Genomic DNA, 20000 nt, shown 5'->3' on the forward strand with positions numbered 1-20000 from the left:
AACTCCCTGCCTGCTTCTGTATTTCCACCTTCCTATGACTTGAATTCCTTCAAGAGGGAGGTTTCAAGACACTTATTCATCAATTTTTGACCACTGCTTTGACACTTTTATGGCACTGGCATTTCAGTGGGCATATTTTCTTATTGGATTTTTGTTGCCCTTGGCCAGTGTCACTCCTACATAAAATTGAAAAAAAAAAAAAAAAAAAAAAAGCTGACCTAAGCGTGGTGACACAGAGGTACCAGCAAGTGACCTCAGGAAGATGAAAAAGTAATGGAGGTCATCTATTTCACCAATCACAATGACATGAAGGCTAGGGACACCACAGGGCCAAGACACCACCACCAACACCACGCCGCCCTTCACGCGTCACCCAGGCCGACAGGTTGGCGGCCCAGCGCGTTGGCCTCACACTTGCACTGTTCCTCCCCTGGTATGTGTGTGTGTGTGTGTGTGTGTGTGTGTGTGTGTGTGTGTGTGTGTGTGTGTGTGTGTGTGTGTGTGTGTGTGTGTGTGTGTGTACAGGACTTCCAGGTATTGATTTAACAGAGATTGTGTGAAACAGAATCTATTAACATATAGTATCAGGTAAAATGACACACTGATTACTGTCCTAATGTGTGTCCTAACTCATAATAATTTTGTATTATTTTTTGTACTATTGGGTACTATTAAAGGCTTGTACTAACTCTTAATATTATTGTGGGCTATTATATCACCTCTAACTATCAGTACTATTCTTTACTACTATCCAGGCAATAGTAATCCATTCTTTTCAACCATCAAGTGAGAGAGACAGATTTATTTATTTATTTATTCATTTATACAAGCCAGTGCTAGAGTATAATATATATGTATAAAAAGGCCTACTAAGGTCCCTGTAGGTCAAAGGTCATCCTTCAAATACTGATTAACTCTTGTATTAGGGTGGTGGACAGAATAGTGGTGAAATATTGAGAATACTGGTGAACTCTTGTATTAGTGAGGTGGACAAAATAGTGGTGAAAGATTGAGAATACTGGTTAAATGTTGTATTAATGAGGTGGATAGACTAGTGGTGAAATATTGAGAATACTGGATAACTCTTGTATTAGGTGGGTGGTGGTGATGGTGGTGGTGGTTATTGTTGTTGTTGCTGCAGTCAGAAGCCATGATATTTATTCAATTTGTTTACTTGGGTTTGCACACAGAAGGTAAAAAGAAGCAAAAAATAAAATCATGCTAAAAAACACAAAAGAAAAAAGAAGTTAAAGAAAGAAAGAAAGAAAAAAATGAACAAAATTAAAAAGAAGAGCTTAAAAATCAAAGGTAGCTTTTGTTGTTGACCGAAAAAGATAAATAAATAAATAAACAAACAAAAATGCATCCAAATTTCAGGCTTTCGTTATTATTATTGTTGTTGTTGTTGTTATTATTAATGTAGGTGTGGAGGGCAGTCTGCCACTCTCCAGACCCCCAGGACCCTTTTCATCACTTCCGGTAACAGCAGCAGCAGTACTAGTAATAGTAGCAACAGTATTAGAAGAAGAGGAAGAAGTAGTAGTAGTAGTAGTAGTAGTAGTAGTAGTAGTAGTAGTAGTAGTAGTAGTAGTAGTAGTAGTAGTAGTAGTAGTAGTAGTCCTCCCTCTCCCATTGGCCTGTTATATTTAGTCTGTCCACCACCTCTCTCTCTCTCTTGCTGGTTATAGTAATAGTAGTAGTAGTAGTAGTCCTCCCTCTCCCATTGGCCTTATACATTGAAGCATGATAATACATAGCTGTGTTGCCTCATATGATGTACAGAGGGTGTACATGGCAGTGTATGTATGTGTTGTGGCTTATACAATGCTCTCATACACTAAAGCATGATGATACATACCGCTTTATTGCCTTGTATGAAGTATTGATGTGTCAACAGTGTTCTTGCATCCCATCTGTCTTGTGTTGGCCTGGTTCACCTCTGCAATACAAAAGAAATTATTATTAGTATTACTGATGCTAGTAGTAGTAGAAATAATAGTAGTAGTAGTAGTAGTAGTAGTAGTAGTAGTAGTAGTAGTAGTAGTAGTAGTAGTAGTAGTAGTAGTAGTAGAAGTAGTAGTAGTAGTAATGATTTATCCATCTATGTTTTAAATGTTTTTTTTAATTATTGTGATGTCATAATGCTTTCTCTCCTTCTCTATCTAACCCTCTCTCTCTCTCTCTCTCTCTCTCTCTCTCTCTCTCTCTCTCTCTCTCTCTCTCTCTCTCTCTCTCTCACATTCTCTCTCTCCCCGCAGACAGTGAGCGCGACATGGTAAGGACAGAGAAGTTCCTGGAGGTGATCAACGCAGCCAACACTTCCCTGCCGGAGCTGCGGAAACTGTCTTGGTCTGGCATTCCCTCACAAGTCCGTGCTGTGGCTTGGAGGTAATTAAATGTATGTATGTATGTGTGTATGTATGTGTGTGTGTTAGGTAGTACTAGTGAAGTTATGAATGTTTTTGTTTGTCTGTTAATTTTTAGTAATATAAAATAAAAAAAAAAAACACATTAATTTCTCTCTCTCTCTCTCTCAGGGCATCCTCCCAGCAAACTCAGAGAGACGAGAGGACACGCTGCGAAGGAAACGAGAGGAATAATGGAGTTTTGTGGACCAGTACTATGGCACGAGGCACGAGGATATCCACCAAGATACCTTTAGACAGTGTGTGTGTGTGTGTGTGTGTGTGTGTGTGTGTGTGTGTGTGTGTGTGTGTGTGTTGATAATCTTCCTTTCCTGTTTTTTTTTCTTTCAATATTTTTTTCTCTCTCTTTTTCTTTATTTTCTATGTGTGTGTATATCAGTTTAAAAGCTTCATTCTCCTGTCATAGGAATATTTGTCACCTGGTGTATCTTTTCAGTCATTCTTTTATATACTGACTAAGATCTCTATCCTTGTAATATAGAGACCACAAAAGCAAGTATTCTCCTCTCTACTGCTCTCATCTAACCTAACCTAACATAACCTTAGCAAACCAAACCTAACCAAACCAAACCAAACTTAACCTAACCTAACCAAACCTAACTTAACCTAACCAAACTTAACCTAACCCAACCTAACCAAACCAAACTTAACCTAACCCAACCTAACCAAACCAAACTTAACTTAACCGAACTTAACTTAACCTAACCTAATCGAATTTAACCTAACTTAACCTAACCTAACCAAACTTAACTTAACCTAACCTAACCTAACCAAACCTAACTTAACCTAACCTAACCAAACTTAACCTAACCTAACCTAACCAAACTTAACTTAACCTAACCAAACTTAACCTAGTCTCACCAAACCCACGTCTCTCCACAGATTCACATTGACATCCCACGCATGTCTCCCCTGATTCCGTTGTTCCAACAAACAATCGTACAAGAAATGTTTGAGCACATTCTGTACATCTGGGCCATCCGTCACCCTGCCTCAGGTTACGTGCAGGGGATCAACGACCTTGTCACACCCTTCTTCATCGTATTCCTTCATGAGGTGGTTCCTAAAGGTGAGGTTTTCAATGTCTTTTCCTACTTTGTGATTTAGATTAAGTTCTTGTCTTGTAAGGGCCTATTCTGTAATGCTCTGCTTTCTTGTTCCTTCTCTGCCATCTAGACTTTTCCAGAGTCACAGAGGGATAATTAGCTGTGTTCTCAAGAGTGTTTCTCCTGTTGATAATGTAGAAGTCTTGTTAATCTGTTACCACAATTTTAAAAACACTTAAAAATGCTTTGCTCATTTATCAAGACTGTTTTTCAAGGTCAAGGAGATGATTAGCCAGTTTTCAAGAGTGCTTCTCCTGTTAATAATGTACAAGTCTTGTTATTCTGTCACTAGAATCATGAAAAACACACTTAAAAACATGTACAGCTTCATCTAGAGCCTTTTTGAAAACAGAGGAAGTACAGCACAGAAGTGTTTCAAAATATGGTACCAAATATCTATCAGTTTATCTATCCATCAGTTTATTTTGTTAGAAAAGGGAACAAGGGAGAGAGAGAGAGAGAGAGAGAGAGAGAGAGAGAGAGAGAGAGAGAGAGAGAGAGAGAGAGAGAGAGAGAGAGAGAGAGAGAGAGAGAGAGAGAGAGAGAGAGAGAGAGAGAAATATAAACGATGATAATAAACTTGTAAGAAAAGGAGGAGGAGGAGGAGGAGGAAGAGGAGGAGGAGGAGGAGGAAGAGGAATAAGCAAGATAAACAACAACAACAGCAACAGCAGCAGCAGCAGCAACAACAACAACAACAACAACAACAACAACAACAACAACAACAACAACAACTCAGTCTTTCCATAAAACAAAGACAAGACACATTTTCTTCCAAAACATTTTCCAAAACCATTTTTCACATCATTTCTGAGACAGGAAGTGAGATTCAGTTGAATATTCAATTATCAGGGGGCAATTTCCTGCTAACCCTCTTAAATTGGGGGAGGAGGAGGAGGAGGAGGAGGAGGAGGAGGAGGAGGAGGAGGAGGAGGAGGAGGAGGAGGAGGAGGAGGAGGAGGAGGACATGAACTGATAAGAAAATTTCAACAGTATATTTTGTATTTTTGAAGCAGGAAACCACAGATTGAAGCAGTAAAACAATAAAAAAAACCCAGCTGGAAGAGGAGGAGGAGGAGGAGGAGGAGGAGGAGGAGGAGGAGGAGGAGGAGGAGGAGGAGGAGGAGGAGGAGGAGGAGGAGGAGGAGGAGGAGGAGGAGGAGGAGGAGGAGGAGGAGGAGGAGGAGGAGGAGGAGGAGGAGGAGAAGGAGGAGGAGGAGAAGGAGGAGGAGGAGAGAAAATTCATGTATTACCTTATTTGGAAGTGGCAGTGGATCTTAGTCCTTGTTTTCCGCCTGGCTCTGTTCCTTCTGTGCCACGCTGAGTGCTGTGGTGGTGGTGGTGGTGGTGGTGGTGGTGGTGGTGGTGGTGGTGGTGGCGGTGGTCATGGTGGTGGTGGTGGTCATGGTGGTCATGGTGGTGGTAGCCTGTCGGAATAAAAGCAACATTAGTAATTTTCATGTACCAGTAATGTAAGTAATGTACCAGTAAATATATCAATAAATGAAAGAATGTTAATAATTGTGGAGGTGAAGAGAGACACAGGTGTTACGGCTCAGTTCTGACTAGTCTTGCTGTTGTGTCTAGGGGTGAGTAAGCCCTGGTGTTGGTCTTATTGATGCTGGGCTGGGCTGCTTGTGGCCTCAACCTGCTGGGTGATGGGCTGGTTCAGGCGCAGACTCACCCACTAATCAGCCCCGGTCATGTGTGAAGGGTGCACCAAGTATTGCTGCAGTTATTAATATTTGTGATGAAATCTGAAACTGTTCCTGAGATCACCAGGTACGGGAACACACAGGGGCCACGTGGCTACACTTGTGAGGTGTAATACATTAATACTTCACATTAAGGCAAGAACAATGTGAAGATGTGCTCAGTACGCCACGTTTGTCAAGGATACAATGCTCAAGACACAATGAACATCACACAGAGACTGGCTGTGTTGTTAAGGAGCTGCCATGCTGTGCTGTGCTGTGCTGTGCTGTGCTGCCTTGCCTCTCAACCTGTACACTCATATTTAAAGCAGTGAGGTGCAGTTTACACCCTTGCTGTGTGCTGTGTCTCAGTGTGTGCCCAGCCCATCCACAAGGATAGCCAGGGTGCTGGACAGACAGGGCACACATGAGGCTGTGCCACCTGTCCAGCAGCCCAGTAATGCAAGAACAGGGGAGGCAGGGTAAACTCTGGAACTCCCTGCCTGCTTCTGTATTTCCACCTTCCTATGACTTGAATTCCTTCAAGAGGGAGGTTTCAAGACACTTATTCATCAATTTTTGACCACTGCTTTGACACTTTTATGGCACTGGCATTTCAGTGGGCATATTTTCTTATTGGATTTTTGTTGCCCTTGGCCAGTGTCACTCCTACATAAAATTGAAAAAAAAAAAAAAAAAAAAAAGCTGACCTAAGCGTGGTGACACAGAGGTACCAGCAAGTGACCTCAGGAAGATGAAAAAGTAATGGAGGTCATCTATTTCACCAATCACAATGACATGAAGGCTAGGGACACCACAGGGCCAAGACACCACCACCAACACCACGCCGCCCTTCACGCGTCACCCAGGCCGACAGGTTGGCGGCCCAGCGCGTTGGCCTCACACTTGCACTGTTCCTCCCCTGGTATGTGTGTGTGTGTGTGTGTGTGTGTGTGTGTGTGTGTGTGTGTGTGTGTGTGTGTGTGTGTGTGTGTGTGTGTGTGTGTGTGTGTGTGTGTGTACAGGACTTCCAGGTATTGATTTAACAGAGATTGTGTGAAACAGAATCTATTAACATATAGTATCAGGTAAAATGACACACTGATTACTGTCCTAATGTGTGTCCTAACTCATAATAATTTTGTATTATTTTTTGTACTATTGGGTACTATTAAAGGCTTGTACTAACTCTTAATATTATTGTGGGCTATTATATCACCTCTAACTATCAGTACTATTCTTTACTACTATCCAGGCAATAGTAATCCATTCTTTTCAACCATCAAGTGAGAGAGACAGATTTATTTATTTATTTATTCATTTATACAAGCCAGTGCTAGAGTAATATATATGTATAAAAAGGCCTACTAAGGTCCCTGTAGGTCAAAGGTCATCCTTCAAATACTGATTAACTCTTGTATTAGGGTGGTGGACAGAATAGTGGTGAAATATTGAGAATACTGGTGAACTCTTGTATTAGTGAGGTGGACAAAATAGTGGTGAAAGATTGAGAATACTGGTTAAATGTTGTATTAATGAGGTGGATAGACTAGTGGTGAAATATTGAGAATACTGGATAACTCTTGTATTAGGTGGGTGGTGGTGATGGTGGTGGTGGTTATTGTTGTTGTTGCTGCAGTCAGAAGCCATGATATTTATTCAATTTGTTTACTTGGGTTTGCACACAGAAGGTAAAAAGAAGCAAAAAATAAAATCATGCTAAAAAACACAAAAGAAAAAAGAAGTTAAAGAAAGAAAGAAAGAAAAAAATGAACAAAATTAAAAAGAAGAGCTTAAAAATCAAAGGTAGCTTTTGTTGTTGACCGAAAAAGATAAATAAATAAATAAACAAACAAAAATGCATCCAAATTTCAGGCTTTCGTTATTATTATTGTTGTTGTTGTTGTTATTATTAATGTAGGTGTGGAGGGCAGTCTGCCACTCTCCAGACCCCCAGGACCCTTTTCATCACTTCCGGTAACAGCAGCAGCAGTACTAGTAATAGTAGCAACAGTATTAGAAGAAGAGGAAGAAGTAGTAGTAGTAGTAGTAGTAGTAGTAGTAGTAGTAGTAGTAGTAGTAGTAGTAGTAGTAGTAGTAGTAGTAGTAGTAGTAGTCCTCCCTCTCCCATTGGCCTGTTATATTTAGTCTGTCCACCACCTCTCTCTCTCTCTTGCTGGTTATAGTAATAGTAGTAGTAGTAGTAGTCCTCCCTCTCCCATTGGCCTTATACATTGAAGCATGATAATACATAGCTGTGTTGCCTCATATGATGTACAGAGGGTGTACATGGCAGTGTATGTATGTGTTGTGGCTTATACAATGCTCTCATACACTAAAGCATGATGATACATACCGCTTTATTGCCTTGTATGAAGTATTGATGTGTCAACAGTGTTCTTGCATCCCATCTGTCTTGTGTTGGCCTGGTTCACCTCTGCAATACAAAAGAAATTATTATTAGTATTACTGATGCTAGTAGTAGTAGAAATAATAGTAGTAGTAGTAGTAGTAGTAGTAGTAGTAGTAGTAGTAGTAGTAGTAGTAGTAGTAGTAGTAGTAGTAGAAGTAGTAGTAGTAGTAATGATTTATCCATCTATGTTTTAAATGTTTTTTTTAATTATTGTGATGTCATAATGCTTTCTCTCCTTCTCTATCTAACCCTCTCTCTCTCTCTCTCTCTCTCTCTCTCTCTCTCTCTCTCTCTCTCTCTCTCTCTCTCTCTCTCTCACATTCTCTCTCTCCCCGCAGACAGTGAGCGCGACATGGTAAGGACAGAGAAGTTCCTGGAGGTGATCAACGCAGCCAACACTTCCCTGCCGGAGCTGCGGAAACTGTCTTGGTCTGGCATTCCCTCACAAGTCCGTGCTGTGGCTTGGAGGTAATTAAATGTATGTATGTATGTGTGTATGTATGTGTGTGTGTTAGGTAGTACTAGTGAAGTTATGAATGTTTTTGTTTGTCTGTTAATTTTTAGTAATATAAAATAAAAAAAAAAAAAACACATTAATTTCTCTCTCTCTCTCTCTCAGGGCATCCTCCCAGCAAACTCAGAGAGACGAGAGGACACGCTGCGAAGGAAACGAGAGGAATAATGGAGTTTTGTGGACCAGTACTATGGCACGAGGCACGAGGATATCCACCAAGATACCTTTAGACAGGTGTGTGTGTGTGTGTGTGTGTGTGTGTGTGTGTGTGTGTGTGTGTGTGTGTGTGTGTGTGTGTGTTGATAATCTTCCTTTCCTGTTTTTTTTTCTTTCAATATTTTTTTCTCTCTCTTTTTCTTTATTTTCTATGTGTGTGTATATCAGTTTAAAAGCTTCATTCTCCTGTCATAGGAATATTTGTCACCTGGTGTATCTTTTCAGTCATTCTTTTATATACTGACTAAGATCTCTATCCTTGTAATATAGAGACCACAAAAGCAAGTATTCTCCTCTCTACTGCTCTCATCTAACCTAACCTAACATAACCTTAGCAAACCAAACCTAACCAAACCAAACCAAACTTAACCTAACCAAACCTAACTTAACCTAACCAAACTTAACCTAACCCAACCTAACCAAACCAAACTTAACCTAACCCAACCTAACCAAACCAAACTTAACTTAACCGAACTTAACTTAACCTAACCTAATCGAATTTAACCTAACTTAACCTAACCTAACCAAACTTAACTTAACCTAACCTAACCTAACCAAACCTAACTTAACCTAACCTAACCAAACTTAACCTAACCTAACCTAACCAAACTTAACTTAACCTAACCAAACTTAACCTAGTCTCACCAAACCCACGTCTCTCCACAGATTCACATTGACATCCCACGCATGTCTCCCCTGATTCCGTTGTTCCAACAAACAATCGTACAAGAAATGTTTGAGCACATTCTGTACATCTGGGCCATCCGTCACCCTGCCTCAGGTTACGTGCAGGGGATCAACGACCTTGTCACACCCTTCTTCATCGTCTTCCTTCATGAGGTGGTTCCTAAAGGTGAGGTTTTCAATGTCTTTTCCTACTTTGTGATTTAGATTAAGTTCTTGTCTTGTAAGGGCCTATTCTGTAATGCTCTGCTTTCTTGTTCCTTCTCTGCCATCTAGACTTTTCCAGAGTCACAGAGGGATAATTAGCTGTGTTCTCAAGAGTGTTTCTCCTGTTGATAATGTAGAAGTCTTGTTAATCTGTTACCACAATTTTAAAAACACTTAAAAATGCTTTGCTCATTTATCAAGACTGTTTTTCAAGGTCAAGGAGATGATTAGCCAGTTTTCAAGAGTGCTTCTCCTGTTAATAATGTACAAGTCTTGTTAATCTGTCACTAGAATCATGAAAAACACACTTAAAAACATGTACAGCTTCATCTAGAGCCTTTTTGAAAACAGAGGAAGTACAGCACAGAAGTGTTTCAAAATATGGTACCAAATATCTATCAGTTTATCTATCCATCAGTTTATTTTGTTAGAAAAGGGAACAAGGGAGAGAGAGAGAGAGAGAGAGAGAGAGAGAGAGAGAGAGAGAGAGAGAGAGAGAGAGAGAGAGAGAGAGAGAGAGAGAGAGAGAGAGAGAGAGAGAGAGAGAGAGAGAGAGAGAGAGAGAGAGAAATATAAACGATGATAATAAACTTGTAAGAAAAGGAGGAGGAGGAGGAGGAGGAAGAGGAGGAGGAGGAGGAGGAAGAGGAATAAGCAAGATAAACAACAACAACAGCAACAGCAGCAGCAGCAGCAACAACAACAACAACAACAACAACAACAACAACAACAACAACAACTCAGTCTTTCCATAAAACAAAGACAAGACACATTTTCTTCCAAAACATTTTCCAAAACCATTTTTCACATCATTTCTGAGACAGGAAGTGAGATTCAGTTGAATATTCAATTATCAGGGGGCAATTTCCTGCTAACCCTCTTAAATTGGGGGAGGAGGAGGAGGAGGAGGAGGAGGAGGAGGAGGAGGAGGAGGAGGAGGAGGAGGAGGAGGAGGAGGAGGAGGAGGAGGACATGAACTGATAAGAAAATTTCAACAGTATATTTTGTATTTTTGAAGCAGGAAACCACAGATTGAAGCAGTAAAACAATAAAAAAAACCCAGCTGGAAGAGGAGGAGGAGGAGGAGGAGGAGGAGGAGGAGGAGGAGGAGGAGGAGGAGGAGGAGGAGGAGGAGAAGGAGGAGAAGGAGGAGGAGGAGGAGGAGGAGGAGGAGGAGGAGGAGGAGGAGGAGGAGGAGGAGGAGGAGGAGGAGGAGAAGGAGGAGGAGGAGAAGGAGGAGGAGGAGAGAAAATTCATGTATTACCTTATTTGGAAGTGGCAGTGGATCTTAGTCCTTGTTTTCCGCCTGGCTCTGTTCCTTCTGTGCCACGCTGAGTGCTGTGGTGGTGGTGGTGGTGGTGGTGGTGGTGGTGGTGGTGGTGGTGGTGGTGGTGGTGGCGGTGGTCATGGTGGTGGTGGTGGTCATGGTGGTCATGGTGGTGGTAGCCTGTCGGAATAAAAGCAACATTAGTAATTTTCATGTACCAGTAATGTAAGTAATGTACCAGTAAATATATCAATAAATGAAAGAATGTTAATAATTGTGGAGGTGAAGAGAGACACAGGTGTTACGGCTCAGTTCTGACTAGTCTTGCTGTTGTGTCTAGGGGTGAGTAAGCCCTGGTGTTGGTCTTATTGATGCTGGGCTGGGCTGCTTGTGGCCTCAACCTGCTGGGTGATGGGCTGGTTCAGGCGCTGACTCACCCACTAATCAGCCCCGGTCATGTGTGAAGGGTGCACCAAGTATTGCTGCAGTTATTAATATTTGTGATGAAATCTGAAACTGTTCCTGAGATCACCAGGTACGGGAACACACAGGGGCCACGTGGCTACACTTGTGAGGTGTAATACATTAATACTTCACATTAAGGCAAGAACAATGTGAAGATGTGCTCAGTACGCCACGTTTGTCAAGGATACAATGCTCAAGACACAATGAACATCACACAGAGACTGGCTGTGTTGTTAAGGAGCTGCCATGCTGTGCTGTGCTGTGCTGTGCTGCCTTGCCTCTCAACCTGTACACTCATATTTAAAGCAGTGAGGTGCAGTTTACACCCTTGCTGTGTGCTGTGTCTCAGTGTGTGCCCAGCCCATCCACAAGGATAGCCAGGGTGCTGGACAGACAGGGCACACATGAGGCTGTGCCACCTGTCCAGCAGCCCAGTAATGCAAGAACAGGGGAGGCAGGGTAAACTCTGGAACTCCCTGCCTGCTTCTGTATTTCCACCTTCCTATGACTTGAATTCCTTCAAGAGGGAGGTTTCAAGACACTTATTCATCAATTTTTGACCACTGCTTTGACACTTTTATGGCACTGGCATTTCAGTGGGCATATTTTCTTATTGGATTTTTGTTGCCCTTGGCCAGTGTCACTCCTACATAAAATTGAAAAAAAAAAAAAAAAAAAAAAAAGCTGACCTAAGCGTGGTGACACAGAGGTACCAGCAAGTGACCTCAGGAAGATGAAAAAGTAATGGAGGTCATCTATTTCACCAATCACAATGACATGAAGGCTAGGGACACCACAGGGCCAAGACACCACCACCAACACCACGCCGCCCTTCACGCGTCACCCAGGCCGACAGGTTGGCGGCCCAGCGCGTTGGCCTCACACTTGCACTGTTCCTCCCCTGGTATGTGTGTGTGTGTGTGTGTGTGTGTGTGTGTGTGTGTGTGTGTGTGTGTGTGTGTGTGTGTGTGTGTGTGTGTGTGTGTGTGTGTGTGTGTACAGGACTTCCAGGTATTGATTTAACAGAGATTGTGTGAAACAGAATCTATTAACATATAGTATCAGGTAAAATGACACACTGATTACTGTCCTAATGTGTGTCCTAACTCATAATAATTTTGTATTATTTTTTGTACTATTGGGTACTATTAAAGGCTTGTACTAACTCTTAATATTATTGTGGGCTATTATATCACCTCTAACTATCAGTACTATTCTTTACTACTATCCAGGCAATAGTAATCCATTCTTTTCAACCATCAAGTGAGAGAGACAGATTTATTTATTTATTTATTCATTTATACAAGCCAGTGCTAGAGTAATATATATGTATAAAAAGGCCTACTAAGGTCCCTGTAGGTCAAAGGTCATCCTTCAAATACTGATTAACTCTTGTATTAGGGTGGTGGACAGAATAGTGGTGAAATATTGAGAATACTGGTGAACTCTTGTATTAGTGAGGTGGACAAAATAGTGGTGAAAGATTGAGAATACTGGTTAAATGTTGTATTAATGAGGTGGATAGACTAGTGGTGAAATATTGAGAATACTGGATAACTCTTGTATTAGGTGGGTGGTGGTGATGGTGGTGGTGGTTATTGTTGTTGTTGCTGCAGTCAGAAGCCATGATATTTATTCAATTTGTTTACTTGGGTTTGCACACAGAAGGTAAAAAGAAGCAAAAAATAAAATCATGCTAAAAAACACAAAAGAAAAAAGAAGTTAAAGAAAGAAAGAAAGAAAAAAATGAACAAAATTAAAAAGAAGAGCTTAAAAATCAAAGGTAGCTTTTGTTGTTGACCGAAAAAGATAAATAAATAAATAAACAAACAAAAATGCATCCAAATTTCAGGCTTTCGTTATTATTATTGTTGTTGTTGTTGTTATTATTAATGTAGGTGTGGAGGGCAGTCTGCCACTCTCCAGACCCCCAGGACCCTTTTCATCACTTCCGGTAACAGCAGCAGCAGTACTAGTAATAGTAGCAACAGTATTAGAAGAAGAGGAAGAAGTAGTAGTAGTAGTAGTAGTAGTAGTAGTAGTAGTAGTAGTAGTAGTAGTAGTAGTAGTAGTAGTAGTAGTAGTAGTAGTAGTAGTAGTCCTCCCTCTCCCATTGGCCTGTTATATTTAGTCTGTCCACCACCTCTCTCTCTCTCTTGCTGGTTATAGTAATAGTAGTAGTAGTAGTCCTCCCTCTCCCATTGGCCTTATACATTGAAGCATGATAATACATAGCTGTGTTGCCTCATATGATGTACAGAGGGTGTACATGGCAGTGTATGTATGTGTTGTGGCTTATACAATGCTCTCATACACTAAAGCATGATGATACATACCGCTTTATTGCCTTGTATGAAGTATTGATGTGTCAACAGTGTTCTTGCATCCCATCTGTCTTGTGTTGGCCTGGTTCACCTCTGCAATACAAAAGAAATTATTATTAGTATTACTGATGCTAGTAGTAGTAGAAATAATAGTAGTAGTAGTAGTAGTAGTAGTAGTAGTAGTAGTAGTAGTAGTAGTAGTAGTAGTAGTAGTAGAAGTAGTAGTAGTAGTAATGATTTATCCATCTATGTTTTAAATGTTTTTTTTAATTATTGTGATGTCATAATGCTTTCTCTCCTTCTCTATCTAACCCTCTCTCTCTCTCTCTCTCTCTCTCTCTCTCTCTCTCTCTCTCTCTCTCTCTCTCTCTCTCTCTCTCACATTCTCTCTCTCCCCGCAGACAGTGAGCGCGACATGGTAAGGACAGAGAAGTTCCTGGAGGTGATCAACGCAGCCAACACTTCCCTGCCGGAGCTGCGGAAACTGTCTTGGTCTGGCATTCCCTCACAAGTCCGTGCTGTGGCTTGGAGGTAATTAAATGTATGTATGTATGTGTGTATGTATGTGTGTGTGTTAGGTAGTACTAGTGAAGTTATGAATGTTTTTGTTTGTCTGTTAATTTTTAGTAATATAAAAAAAAAAAAAAAAAAAACACATTAATTTCTCTCTCTCTCTCTCTCAGGGCTACCTCCCAGCAAACTCAGAGAGATGAGAGGACACGCTGCGAAGGAAACGAGAGGAATAATGGAGTTTTGTGGACCAGTACTATGGCACGAGGCACGAGGATATCCACCAAGATACCTTTAGACAGGTGTGTGTGTGTGTGTGTGTGTGTGTGTGTGTGTGTGTGTGTGTGTGTGTGTGTGTGTGTGTTGATAATCTTCCTTTCCTGTTTTTTTTTTCTTTCAATATTTTTTTCTCTCTCTTTTTCTTTATTTTCTATGTGTGTGTATATCAGTTTAAAAGCTTCATTCTCCTGTCATAGGAATATTTGTCACCTGGTGTATCTTTTCAGTCATTCTTTTATATACTGACTAAGATCTCTATCCTTGTAATATAGAGACCACAAAAGCAAGTATTCTCCTCTCTACTGCTCTCATCTAACCTAACCTAACATAACCTTAGCAAACCAAACCTAACCAAACCAAACCAAACTTAACCTAACCTAACCAAACCTAACTTAACCTAACCAAACTTAACCTAACCCAACCTAACCAAACCAAACTTAACCTAACCCAACCTAACCAAACCAAACTTAACTTAACCGAACTTAACTTAACCTAACCTAATCGAATTTAACCTAACTTAACCTAACCTAACCAAACTTAACTTAACCTAACCTAACCTAACCAAACCTAACTTAACCTAACCTAACCAAACTTAACCTAACCTAACCTAACCAAACTTAACTTAACCTAACCAAACTTAACCTAGTCTCACCAAACCCACGTCTCTCCACAGATTCACATTGACATCCCACGCATGTCTCCCCTGATTCCGTTGTTCCAACAAACAATCGTACAAGAAATGTTTGAGCGCATTCTGTACATCTGGGCCATCCGTCACCCTGCCTCAGGTTACGTGCAGGGGATCAACGACCTTGTCACACCCTTCTTCATCGTCTTCCTTCATGAGGTGGTTCCTAAAGGTGAGGTTTTCAATGTCTTTTCCTACTTTGTGATTTAGATTAAGTTCTTGTCTTGTAAGGGCCTATTCTGTAATGCTCTGCTTTCTTGTTCCTTCTCTGACATCTAGACTTTTCCAGAGTCACAGAGGGATAATTAGCTGTGTTCTCAAGAGTGTTTCTCCTGTTGATAATGTAGAAGTCTTGTTAATCTGTTACCACAATTTTAAAAACACTTAAAAATGCTTTGCTCATTTATCAAGACTGTTTTTCAAGGTCAAGGAGATGATTAGCCAGTTTTCAAGAGTGCTTCTCCTGTTAATAATGTACAAGTCTTGTTAATCTGTCACTAGAATCATGAAAAACACACTTAAAAACATGTACAGCTTCATCTAGAGCCTTTTTGAAAACAGAGGAAGTACAGCACAGAAGTGTTTCAAAATATGGTACCAAATATCTATCAGTTTATCTATCCATCAGTTTATTTTGTTAGAAGAGAGAAGATTATAGTATTACCTAACCTATCCATCCATCAATCTATCAATCTATCTATCTATCAATCAATCTATTAGCAAAGAAGACACTAGGCATTCAAAAAGATTACTTTATTGCCAAACCTAACCTATCCATGCATCCGTTCACCAATCAGAGGAGAGCCTGGACACATACGAGGTGGAGAAGATTGAAGCGGAGCAGCGGGCGGTGGTGGAGGCAGACAGCTTCTGGTGTATGTCAAAGCTGCTGGATGGAATACAAGACAACTACACTTTTGCACAGCCAGGCATTCAAAGCAAAGTGCAACAGCTCGGCGAACTTATGAAGAGGATAGATGTGTGTGTGTGTGTGTGTGTGTGTGTGTGTGTGTGTGTGTTTCTCAGTTATTCTTGTGTTCTCTTAAGTATCCAGCCTCTCTTTGTCTCTGTAGTAATCTGGTTGTGTGTGTGTGTGTGTGTGTGTGTGTGTGTGTGTGTGTGTGTGTGTGTGTGTGTGTGTGTGTGTGTGTGTGTGTGTGTGTGTGTGTGTGTGTGTGTGTGTGCGTGCGTGTGTGTGTGCATGTGTGTGTGTGTGTTTCTCAGTTATTCTTGTGCTCTCTGAAATATCCAGCCTCTCTTTGTCTCTGTAGTAATCTGGTTGTGTGTGTGTGTGTGTGTGTGTGTGTGTGTGTGTGTGTGTGTGTGTGTGTGTGTGTGTGTGTGTGTGTGTGTGTGTGTGTGTGTGTGTGTGTGTGTGCAACTTAATCCTAACTCAATCCATCTTTCCACAGTCAATCTCCACCAGCACTTGGCCAGACATGAGATAGACTACCTTCAATTTTCCTTCCGATGGTTCAACAACTTGCTAATGAGGGAGATGCCCCTAGGCTGCACCGTCAGGCTCTGGGACACACTGCACGCTGAACCTGACGGCTTCTCCCACTTCGTGCTCTATGTGTGTGCTGCGTTCCTCACCTACTTCTCCCAGCACCTCATGAACCAGAGGGATTTCCAGGTGTGTGTGTGTGTGTGTGTGTGTGTGTGTGTGTGTGTGTGTGTGTGTGTGTGTGTGTGTGTGTGTGTGTGTGTGTGTGTTGTGTTCCTCAGCTATTTTTGCCAGCACCTCATGAACCAGAGAGGGACTTTCAAGTGAGGGTTTTTTTATGTAGGAAGGACACTGGCCAAGGGTAACAAAAATCCATTAAAAAAATATGCCCACTGAAATGCCAGTCCCATAAAAGGGTCAAAGCAGTGGTCAAAACTTGATGAATAAGTGTCTTGAAACCTCCCTCTTGAAAGAATTCAAGTCATAGGAAGGTGGAAATACAGAAACAGGCAGGGAGTTCCAGAGTTTACCAGAGAAAGGGATGAATGACTGGTTCCGAGGGTCAATGACTGACTGACTTCCGAGGGTCTAGGCCAGCGAGTGTGTGAAGGGTGTGCTTATTTATCATTCTGTATGAAGTGAGCAGTCGCACACCTTTCCTTCTCCTAACCTAACCTAACACCAACAGTGACTAATACTGCTACTACATATCTGAAGGCTATACATAAATCTTTCCTCCTAACCTAACCTAACTTAACCTCCCCTGCCCCACATTGAAACTATTCCCTACCACTAGAGTCCAGTGGAGTTCACCTAACTAAACCTAACTAATCTAACATAAGGTCACTCCCACAGGGCTTAATGCTGCTGCTTCAGAATCTGCCAACATCCTCTTGGTCAGACACGGAGATCAGTCTGCTGGTGGCCGAGGCATTCAGGTTGAAGTACACATTTGCTGATGCGCCAAACCACCTCCAGACACCTCGGAAGTGATGCCACACCCAGCACAACAGTGGAGCAACACCAGGAAACCATAGAAACAAACAGAATCCACCAAATGTCACCAAAATAGCCAAAACCTACTGAAAATTAATGGGGAACGCAAGGAAATATTTAAAACGCAGGAAATTCATGGGTTTTACCAGAAAAATGCCCAGAACGTACCAGATATTAGTGAGAAACGAGAGAATATAATTTTAAACAGCAGGTGTTACCAAGAATAATACCCAGAATGTACCAGAAAATATAAGCAAAAAATAGAAACAAGAAAACACCAGAGAAATTAACAAGAAAATGTTAATGAAAAAAAATACCTTAGAAAATTTAATTAAAAGCATCATACCATATCAAAAAAAACAATATTAAAAAAACACAATAATAAACACTAAAACACCCAGAATACTGAAAAAAACATCAATAAACACCACAAAACACCAGGAAATGCCAGGTACAAGGGTGCTGGAGTGAGTGGTATTAGTGTTTTGTGAGAGATGACGAGGTGAGGGGAGAATTGTGAAAAAAGTGTGAGGTGGAGCCAGATTGTGCCGTGTTACCCAGTACAGACACGATTCACAGCTCCACACAACACTGGTAGCCTCACCCGCAACTGTGACTGTGTGTGTGTGCGTGTGTATGTGTGCGTGTGTTTCATACTGCTGAGGAACAGATGAGTTCTGCATTTGGAAACTTACTTATGAATTTACATATAATGATACCACAGATAGTATTATAGTTGACTGGATAGAACCAGCAGACAAGAGGCATCAAATCTTTCATAATCTGCCTAAAGTAACTAAAAATATGTCCAGAAACATAAGCTGAAACAAATTTAGTTAAAATGAGAAATAAGAGGTGAATTAAAACATAATCCTTCTCAGAGAAATAGTTTGTCTTATGTTTTTCACTGCTATGTGTACTTGCAATTATCTTTCATTGCTCAGGAATCCTGAGCAATGAAAGATAATTGCAACTAACCTTGCTTCCCCAAAATGCAGATAAACCTTTAAAATTTACCATCAGCATTATAAATTTAGTTGCATATATCCACTGTTCAAATTACAATAAGACCAATTTAATGAGATTGAATGTTGTGTTTGGAGTTTTATTTAAAATATCAGTTTTTTTCTTTAATTTGTAGTTAATGTTTTTAAATGCTTGGCAAGTCTCTCTCTCTCTCTCTCTCCCCACACACACCTCCAGGGGCTTCCTCAAGATTGAAAGATTAACTATTTACCCACAAAAAGACTTCTCAGACCCTTCTCAAGCTCCCAGGACCCCCTTAGAAGACCTCCACACCCACAAGACCCCAACACACCTCCACGGGCTTCCTCAAGATTGAAAGATTAACTATTTACCCACAAGAAGACCTCTCAGACCCTCCTCAAGCTCCCAGGATCCCTTAGAAGACCCCCACACACCCCCAGCGGCTTACCTTAGGGGAGAACGGGTCATGTTGATTGTGTTTTTCTGCAGTGACGACAGAGTGGTTGTTGACTTGGGTGTGGTGGGCAGGCTGGCTGGTACGCTTTTCCTGTAAGATGTAGGGGCTGTTAGTAGTAGTAGTAGTAGTAGTAGTAGTAGTAGTAGTAGTAGTAGTAGTAGTAGTAGTAGTAGTAGTAGTAGTAGTAGTAGTGGTGGTGGTGGTGGTGTGTCTAGAAGTGTTTGAGGATATTTTGGTGTGTTTTGAAGGAGTTTGTATGTTGTAATGTGTTTTTAATGTGTTGTTGTGTGTTTGCAGGTGTGTTGGGGTGTTTAAGGGGTGGGCAGACTGGTGGTGCCTTCCCCCAGCAAGTTACAGAGGCTATTAACATAAGAGTAGAAGATAAGACAAGTCACAAGCAAGCCACAAACAAAATGAGGCCTCCCTTAAGATTACTACCCTCCCATAAACCACTCGGTGAACACACACACACACACACACACACACACACATACACACCTGTTGGACATAGCAAGGTGACAGTCAGTTCTTGTCAGTATCTTGAAATCAGCAGTGTTGCATTGAGAACCCTTTGAGTCTGGAAGAAAAACAAACTCATTAATTAGACTTCCACCATTGCTGACAACTTCATACTAATTACAGACACACAGAACAAGATAACAGTGTCAGTTTATGGTGTGCGGGTGTCCCCTAGGACACCCGCACACCTTCAGGACCCCCACACACCTCCAGGGGCTTCCTCAACATTGAAAGATTAACTATTTACCCACAAAAAGACTTCTCAGACCCTCCTCAAGCTCACAGGACCCCCTTAGAAGACCCCCACACCCACAAGACCCACACACCTCCACGGGCCACCTCAGGATAGAAGGATTAAATATTCACCCACAATAACACCTCGCAGACCCTCCCCAAGCTCCCAGGACCCCTTAGAAGATCCCCAGACACCCCTAGGACCCGCACACACCCCCAGGAGCTTACCTTAGGGGAGAACGGGTCATTTTGATTGTGTTTTCTGCAGTGACGACAAAGTGGTTGTTGACATGGGTGTGGTGGGCAGGCTGGCTGGTACGCTTTTCCTGTAAGATATAGGGGCTGTTAGTAGTAGTAGTAGTAGTAGTAGGAAAGGGAGGAGGAGTGATGATATTGGTAAAAGAGGATATTGTTGTTGAGGAAGTGAATATGGTGATGGAATGGTGGAAACTTTGAGTATTGTGATTAAGATCAAAGGAAGTGAAAAAAGGAAAGTTATCATGACTTATGTATCACCAAAAACTAATGCATGGAAGACCAGTAGATATAAAACTATGCAACTAAAAA

At 41.4% G+C, this 20000-nt stretch overlaps 1 protein-coding gene, 1 long non-coding RNA gene and 1 pseudogene across 2 annotated transcripts in view; 1 reads left to right on the plus strand and 2 right to left on the minus strand.

Annotated features, from left to right (window-relative positions):
• Window positions 1-20000, minus strand: part of LOC135096613 (serine proteinase stubble-like) — a 27261-nt gene that overhangs the window by 920 nt on the left and 6341 nt on the right. The window contains exons 5-8 of the mRNA XM_063998242.1: window positions 10525-10707; window positions 7583-7663; window positions 4786-4959; window positions 1859-1939 (exon numbers count right to left, since the gene is read on the minus strand). Of these exons, the coding sequence (XP_063854312.1) occupies window positions 10549-10707 (159 nt within the window). The 3' untranslated portion in view covers window positions 1859-1939; window positions 4786-4959; window positions 7583-7663; window positions 10525-10548. The remainder of the gene's footprint in view (window positions 1-1858; window positions 1940-4785; window positions 4960-7582; window positions 7664-10524; window positions 10708-20000) is intronic.
• Window positions 13732-17357, plus strand: LOC135096676 (TBC1 domain family member 22B-like; annotated as a pseudogene).
• LOC135096594 (uncharacterized) overlaps window positions 19694-20000 on the minus strand; it is a 3868-nt gene continuing 3561 nt past the window's right edge. The window contains exon 3 of the long non-coding RNA XR_010264845.1: window positions 19694-19759. This is a non-coding gene — a long non-coding RNA (uncharacterized LOC135096594). The remainder of the gene's footprint in view (window positions 19760-20000) is intronic.

This window comes from Scylla paramamosain, unplaced genomic scaffold (assembly GCF_035594125.1).
Source record: "Scylla paramamosain isolate STU-SP2022 unplaced genomic scaffold, ASM3559412v1 Contig5, whole genome shotgun sequence".
Lineage (NCBI taxonomy): Eukaryota > Metazoa > Arthropoda > Malacostraca > Decapoda > Portunidae > Scylla > Scylla paramamosain.